General features: G+C 49.7%; 3 protein-coding genes across 3 annotated transcripts; 1 reads left to right on the top strand and 2 right to left on the bottom strand.

The window, feature by feature from the left end:
- Positions 1–2,131: 2,131 nt before the first annotated feature.
- On the top strand, positions 2,132–2,948 carry POSPLADRAFT_1040274 (hypothetical protein). Its single transcript, XM_024477713.1, has 3 exons — positions 2,132–2,721; positions 2,794–2,859; positions 2,911–2,948. Exon 1 carries the CDS (start codon positions 2,562–2,564, stop codon positions 2,715–2,717), a length of 156 nt encoding a protein of 51 aa, XP_024337675.1. The 5' UTR covers positions 2,132–2,561; the 3' UTR covers positions 2,718–2,721; positions 2,794–2,859; positions 2,911–2,948.
- A 1,191-nt stretch (positions 2,949–4,139) lies between these two features.
- On the bottom strand, positions 4,140–5,937 carry POSPLADRAFT_1034460 (hypothetical protein; the record flags this gene model as incomplete). Its single annotated transcript, XM_024477023.1, has 5 exons — positions 4,140–4,190; positions 4,242–4,949; positions 5,002–5,598; positions 5,657–5,750; positions 5,879–5,937. The coding sequence occupies 5 exons, from the start codon at positions 5,935–5,937 to the stop codon at positions 4,140–4,142; spliced, it is 1,509 nt and encodes a 502-aa protein (XP_024337674.1).
- A 442-nt stretch (positions 5,938–6,379) lies between these two features.
- Positions 6,380–7,195, bottom strand: POSPLADRAFT_1146796 (hypothetical protein; the record flags this gene model as incomplete). Its single annotated transcript, XM_024485984.1, has 6 exons — positions 6,380–6,588; positions 6,645–6,768; positions 6,816–6,833; positions 6,890–6,976; positions 7,029–7,116; positions 7,149–7,195. Coding segments are annotated over 6 exons (573 nt in total), but the record flags the coding sequence as incomplete, so codon positions are not given.
- Positions 7,196–7,849: the final 654 nt, after the last annotated feature.

Raw genomic sequence — 7,849 nt, 5'->3', positions numbered from 1 at the left:
CTGTCGTACTTCTCTCTAAAAACACAAGATCCGGTTCCCCCCTCGAGTTCAGAGCTCATAAGTCGAGTTCGCCCCGCGTCTAAGCCTTCAACTGCGTCACTTCGTCCCTCGCTGCGTAACCTCGAAACCTCGTCCACTGCGTTTACTCGTCGATACCGTCTCGACGAACCCTTCGACTTCGACTATTGTCGAAGAAACTGCGAACTGCGTCCTAGCTAAGTCCCCCCCTATCGAATCGTGTCCCTTCTCTCTACGATACATCGAAGAGCTCTGCCGAGCTTCGATCATCGCTAACTTTCCACAGCCTCCGAGTAGCTTCGACGATGTGTCGAAGCCACCTCGTACCTTCCCTAGTGTTCGTAGCCTTTTCCAAGAACGTTTCTCGTGTTCACTCGAAACGCGGGACACCTTGCTGCTAACTCCCCTCTCACTAGACTATAATCCGTCTCTCTAGTCCCTTTAGGTCGCACCCAGGTTAGGGGTTAGGGTTTCGTAGGTCGTATCAGCGCATGAAAGTGTACTACGACAAGCACGTGCAGGAGGCACCGGTCTTCGCGCCGGGGGACAAGGTTTGGCTTGACGCCCGGAACCTTAAGCTGAAACAGCCGAGCAAGAAGCTCAGTCCCAAGCACCTCGGACCTTATGCCGTGCGGCGAAAGCTCGGAGACTTGGATTATGAATTAGTCCTGCCGAAATCGGTGCCGGTGCACCCAGTATTTCATGTCTCCTTGCTCAGCAAGTACACGCGTAGTGATATCCCGGGCCGGGAGCCAGAGGAGCCGCCTGCGATCGAGGTCGAGGGCGACGAGGAGTACGAGGTTGAGCGGATCAAAGATTCAAGGATCTTCCAGCGTCAGCTGCAGTACCTCGTCAAGTGGAAGGGTTATGATGACTCGCATACGTCATGGGAACCGGCGCGCAACGTTGCGAATGTGCCGGCCCTCATAGCCGACTTCCACCGGAAGAACCCGAACGCCCCTCGTCGCCTCAATGCTGCTATCTTTGGTGGTCTCAACTTTCAGCCAATACCTTCGCCGCTGACTGAAGCACGCTGCCGCTCAGGGTGGGAGATGGGCAAGGGCACCTCGCATGAGGTCATGCGCCGTTGAGGAGGGGGTAATGTCACGAGTTGGTACGGCGTCTAGCCATCTTTTAATTTTTTCCTTTTCGCGGGCTCGAACCCGCGACCTCTGTACTACATGCCCGATATGGATGCATCGCTATCTACTGTACGATTAGATTAGATGGGATGGCAGTGCACGGCACAGCTCAGGCTCCGCTGACACAGCCTCTCTGACTCACCGGCCCCCGGGGCTGCGTCAGCATGCTGCGCACAGACCAGCTGCGCACGGACCAGTGCGCGCAGCCTCCCCTAAACCTCCCCTGTATATAAGCCGGCCTCTGCTGCCCTAGGGACCTCAGTTTCGACCTCTTGTCCCTAGGTCAGTAAGCCTTCAGTTGTATTCCTTTTTCCTTACCTAACTAATATATTATCTTGTCCCTAGCCTTAGGTTTGAGCATCGCTCACCATCGCTTCGGTAAGAATCAGTCGGACGCCCCCAGCTTTTAGGTTTTCCACAGTCACTTGACCTCAAGTCGCGACAGGAATTCGGAAAATGTTAGTAGCTAAGCAAGGCAGGATACGCAAAAACACAACAATTCGCTGCCATCATCAGCAAAACCAGGTTTGGCGTGTAATACAATATATTAGTTATGGGTAATCATCATGATTGTCCATGCTTGTTATTTGCTGATATGTAATTACACGCCTGTCTAATTATGGGACATGATTATGAAGTAGTCAACATTCAGGCAATGTGTGTGCAACTTAGAGCCAGAATGGTATGCGTCTGATAATCGATTGCAGACACGTCATCATAATTTTACTTGATTGTATGAATGCCCAGATATTGTGATAGTGTGCTAAGGCTTGGTATGTATCTTAAATAAAGCGATATAAATATTCTAATTCCAATCACGTTGCGTATCGTATGGATTCCGACACTGCATGCTGACAAATGCAACAATGGATGTGATGTAAGAGTGCGCTTGACCGATCATACAGAGAATCAGGCTTCAAAAGTCATTACATTAGCATATCTAGTGCATTGTTTCGTCCTCTGTGTCCTGACTCCTTGTCATCCTCAGGGTCTGAGCTTGTTTAAGTCTATGTCGTCGTCTAGATGTCCGAGCCATGAGCGCTAGCGCCGGCATTAACAGACTCGCATGGGGTGCAGTCTGCTAGGTGTGCTAAATACACTAATGTCTTCATAGCTGTGACTTGAGGAAATGTAGTGTAGAGTACGAGGTGAGTCTTTCAGTGTGCCGTTGGACCGTTAGAATGATGAGTCGCTGGCCGGATCTTAACTGTTACAATGATACAATGACTACGCCCATCACGCACGCAGCCATATGGTATTTGTCTCGCACCCAGACCCACAGTATTCATACCCCATTTCGCAGTGGCGGGGCGTGGATACGGTGGGTCTGGATACAAGGCAAAATTGTATTTTGCTTTCAGCTGGTTTGTCTGTCAGCGGCTATATTCAGTGAGTTGCCGAATGGTGAGGCTCATGATTATTGGTGAGCCAGACACATGCTATGTGAAATTTCCTTTGCCAACTGCAGATAAGAGAGCACATCTGAGCACATCTGAGTACAGTACAGTCCTCGCCAGCCTGAAGACCTCAAATATCCTATTCAATTCTGCTTTTTAAGTTGGTAAGTTACAGCCTTTTCAGATCCCATTTTCTGGCTGTGTCTCATTATGCTTATAATCTTGCATGCATATAGTGTGATTTACAGGTTGCCAATTTGCATAACTCAACACAAAGCCAAACTGCTTGAGTGGTAATACAAGTAAGTTTCATACTCTCTGCGACTTCAACGTCCTGCTGATGTCACATTGAGGCAGAACATTGAGACGGCGGTAGCGCCAGCGGCCAGCCTCAGGAGCCCAGCTTGCAGCTCGACGTCTACAGGATCAGGTGGCTGGATCAGGCGAGAACCTGTAGACTGGTGCACCTGTAATAGTAGTTAGTACCTATATAATTATGAGAAAATAAACATGATTTGTAATGTTTCTGCCACAATTTATTTGTGAGGACCCCGGGGGCCAGGGAACCGTGACCAGGCGAGAGTAATGAAGCCTGTTCAGGCAATCGACATTCACCATTGAAGCAGAACATTATAATATCATGTAGGAATATAATGGTGGTACATTCATGGCAGGTGATGCAAGAAAAGTACATCTTGCCAACAGCCACCAATATTGCACCTATTGCAATGGATTGGGAAATTGCCAAAGCGGACTCGCCTCGATAATCGCATATCTCTCATGTACAATTATGGTGCTCAATTACATTGATTGTGTCATCATGTAATAGATTGCAGGATGGATCTGGTTTTGCTGATGGTCCAGCGCCGGCCCCGTGTTATGGTTCTTTCATTTTGGACGCATTCCTGGATCATGGAACCCTATATTTACTTTAGTTACCATACATGGCATATGTTTTTCAGGACTATCTCAGACCTTACCTATGTCGCAGATAGGTTTTCTCTTCACAGATATGTTCTGTACTATGCATTCATGTAATATGTAGTTTATCATGCAGTTTGTACAATATAAGAGCAGGCTGAGACTGAGATCATTTCATCAGTCTTCAGTTAATGACATGGCTAGGTTTTAGTGGAAACCTACCGCAGACGATGGCAGGTTACACTCGGCTGTATTCAGACTGGAAGAGAACAGAGCAAAAATATGGGGGTTTCAATTTTGTGTACACTAGTATTGCGAGAAGACAATATGGGGTTGAGATGTAGGTGGTGGTTTGGAAGAAAGGAGAGAGTGAGTTCGTTGTCGACGCATGCGCGCGAAGACACCCAGCAGCAACAAACAGACTGACAGCTTTCCAAATACATGATGTCAGTATGCAGTTTGGCGTCCGAAAGTAGGAGTAAGCCTAGGCTTACATTTAGCCTCGAAATGCTAACTGAAGACTGGGGTCATTTCCTCAGTCTTCAGTTGGCATTTCAAAGCTAAAACCTAGCCATGTCACCCCGTGATGCTGGGTAGCAGTTCCAAAACACAGCTAGCCAATACTAATCCAGAATGCAATTTGTTCTTCACTCTTGTCTTCTTAGTATAACACCAGATATCCCAGCTCATCACAAGCGATCTTCTTCAGGCTCTGCATAAATAGTGAACTAAGAAATGGACTGGTACATATAGGAATACGCACCACCTGGACCACTGGAGGATTCATCTGTGCGGCCAAAGGACATTCATGCCATGTGGTATGGCATGGGCCAGCGGCATACCCCCCTAGTCCTTCATCGAAGACGGCCCAGTCTCGAAAACAAGTAACACGCAAGCGGCATCTCTTCTGGCGCATAAGGGGAAGGCGCATCAAGACGACCTTTTCCATGACATCCGCCCACTCATCCAGGTCTTCTGGATAGCGGGCGGATATGCCGATCTCCACGCCTGGATGATAGTCGGCCGCGCGCGCCAGCTCGGCATCCAACACCGACCAGTCCAGCTGCAATGAGTCCGCAGCGGTGTCGAGCCAGTCCGATGAGGTCCCGAGTATGCGCACGGTGAGCGCGATTGTACGGGCCATCCAGTGCAAAGGTATGATTCGCGACAAGAATGAGGCCTCTTCCCCTTCGGCATGCGGGACTCTTATGGCAGAATCCCTCATATGCAGGACGCGAAGTCCGGTATTACTAGCAAGCAACGTGCCCGGCTCGAAGAATTCGAGCGTCCGGCGCTGCATCACGAACATGTCTAGGCGCTCCAGCGACGGGCCAGCTTCGCGGAGAAGATCCACTACATTTGCGAGGGAGCCTTCAGTACCCGTGTCGAACACAAGCTGAAGTTTTCGTGGACGCAGCCGCAGAGAGCACCTGGCAAGTATCGGAACAATACGCGAAGAGGAAACGCCGTGCTGGAAGGTCATGTCGTGTAGCTCATGGTATCGGTCAGCCTGAGCCACTGACAGCCGAGTGATGTGACGTCCGGGGATAGGGAGGACTTCCAGCAGGTAGAAGGATATGTAGGCGCGTTAGAGTTGGTACGATATGAAGGAGCTGGAAGAAGCTTGCCTCATCGATCTCAATGCCTATCAAAAAGAGGAACTTGATATCAGGGAAACTCCACATTTGAATGTGTGCGTCGGGCACGAAATCGGAAGAGTTCCACTCCGAGAGAACCAGGGCCGTGACCTTGTAACACTTTGCGACAATGCGGAGCAGGCCACCTTCCAAGTTCACAGGTGCCGAGACGTCGTTTGGAGCCGGCTTTGTAAGGTGCAAGTAGGTTACGTAGTTTGCAATCCGCGGGGACCGGTCTAATATGCTCAGGAATAGAGCGTACATAGCCGCCTCTCGTAGGGCAACTAATCTGAACAGGTTGAAGCGACTTCTATGGCAAAGAATGCGGCCTGCAAGACCGCACGCAGCCAGAGTGGGACCATCGCCTTGTAGGCAGTCAACAATCTGGTCACAGATTTCTGGAGGAAATCCGATAGGAGCTCCTGCGCCAGGGCGTGTTTTATCATCAACTTTGAATGGGCTTAGCATTGATACAAGGCCTACCTGCCATATGATTGTGCAAAGCACCGATATGCTGAGACAAACAATACAAATTGCTCACTACGCAGCCGACCAGGTCAACCCGCGGCGATGTGGGCGAGGGAGAGTTTTGAAACACTATGAAGTGACGAGCTTTCCGCAATTGGCGAAAGGCACTGAAAAGTGGGTAGCCATGTGACAAATCCATATCAGATAGGGCTCCAGAATCTGACTATCCTAGATCGTGCCAGATGCATCAACAGTTTGCCGAGATTGTCCTCGTTAACCTTGAGTCTCGACAAACCTCAGGCTGGAGCTAAAATGCTTGCCAGTGGCGCTTATAGGCGTGAATGAGCTCAACATTGCGCATTGCGCCAGTTTTCAAGTCGCGTGTTTTGAAGCATAGCGCAGGCTTGTAGTTTTCCCCACAATTGAAGTGTAGCGTTGCCGAGAAATATCACTCTCATCGGGCGATCATAAGGTTAATTGACATCGTGATTCAATCATGTGGTGCCCTTGAGGAGGACCAGTCGTCGCTCACCCGCTTCGTCGCGCACATTGGCTGAAATGGCTGGTACGGCCGTTATGCCCTAAACTGACATATCCAACGTTGGTGTGCGGGGACGAGCATATGGTGTCTATTGCTTATCGCTGAATTGGACACCTTAGGTAGCGATGCGTTTCGATGCAAAATCCCTCCCGTATTATGCTGTCTAGATAGTTCACAGTAATATATCCCTGATGGCCTGAGTCTATTACCCGTACCTGCTGGTAAATGCATGAGATAATCTACCTGAACCTGCGATCAATGGCTATCCTCAACGGGCTCGACTAGCGGCGTCCGTGGGTTTCGCCGTCGCCAAGATCTGCTAGAAATGCTCAGCCGTGCGTCGAGATCATCGTCCTCGTCCCCTCCGTCTGAGTCATGGGATGCATCGAAGGAATATGGTAGGGGAACCTCCCTTGTCACACGATACTGATCCATGTTCCCAACATGTTCATTCTCTAGACGATCTAGAATATGCCAGTCAGGTCAGCGTGGTGCGTCAAAGATGAAACCTAAGACGTACAGAAGTTCCACTGCCATCTTCTGAGCATCTCGAGCATGGCGGCTATAAAGGTCCTGATCACGTAGTTGATACCGTGTTCGGGGATATACATGAGGAATTCAAAACGAATGACGATGTTCGAGATCTAAAAGCAGTCAGGTGAAGTACCAAGGACAGCAGATTTACTCTTACAATAGCAAAGTAATATAGCTGGGCGGGACAATACGTAAGAAAGATACGACATGTGTGTAGAATGATTGACTGACCGGAACGTAGGATGTATATATTAGATCCGATCGTAATAGAGGATATTTGGCATGGCGACGCATCAGCGACCAGTCCATGAGAATGTCCTATCCGTACGTTGAAATTTAACATATATGAGTGGACTGGGAGGAAGCGCACCCATGCAGCAGCGTATGTCGCATAGCATATGCCTAGGATAACCCAGGCCACGAAGCGACTACCATAACCGCCACCTGTCGGAGTGCGTCTCAGCGCATATCCAATCTTTGTATAAGTGACCGACCTTGTGCTCTCCACAAGTAGTAAGTGAAATAGTAGATGATCCCAGTGCCGTATTTCCCCGCCTGCTCTGGCCGTCAGTCCAGAGACCTGTGCGAGCGACCAATAGGACTTACGTTGATTAGATGGGTGACCAACCGCGAATCCACCCAACGTTTGATACTTTGAACGAATCGCACAAAGAAGGGGAGCGCAGCCAGGGCAAATGCAGGCGCCCAGTACTTACCTGTTGTGCACCTGCGCCAGTTCACAACATCATGGCTGTAGGCACACCCAACAAAATAGAGGTTGCCCAGGGTGAAAGCTAGACTGCAGAATTGATCGCTTAACAAAAAACCTATCAGATAATGGCCCTAGGACAGCCCTCGTAGAAAGTATACCCACCCCATCCAGAAGTCTTGAAACTGGTTGAGAGGATAGTCAGTTTGTTTGCCAGAACACCGAGCAGCACACGAGCAACATACCTCCACACGCCGGACACCCGGTGAGAGCTGCCTGCCAAGGTTCCTGACGAACCAGTACCGAGATGGTCTGTATAGTATCGGCAACGGGTTCAACCACACTGCTAGAGCCCATACAAGCCACAGCAATGGCCAAGTAGAAGGTGTGATGGTAGAGGCGCCAACGCGCGCGAATGATAACCAGAGGGCATAGCAGAGCGTGGACAGCAGCAGTGTAGGAACCTGTTGAGGTCAAATAGA

Source organism: Postia placenta, assembly GCF_002117355.1.
Source record: "Postia placenta MAD-698-R-SB12 unplaced genomic scaffold POSPLAscaffold_9, whole genome shotgun sequence".
NCBI lineage: Eukaryota > Fungi > Basidiomycota > Agaricomycetes > Polyporales > Adustoporiaceae > Rhodonia > Rhodonia placenta.
The sequence above is the reverse complement of the archived record's forward strand: the minus strand, read 5'-3'. Positions and strand labels throughout refer to the sequence as shown.

Coding starts and splice junctions, on each gene's coding strand:
- POSPLADRAFT_1040274 (XM_024477713.1), top strand. CDS start 2,562: ATGGTGAGGCTCATGATTATTGGTGAGCCAGACACATGCTATGTGAAA.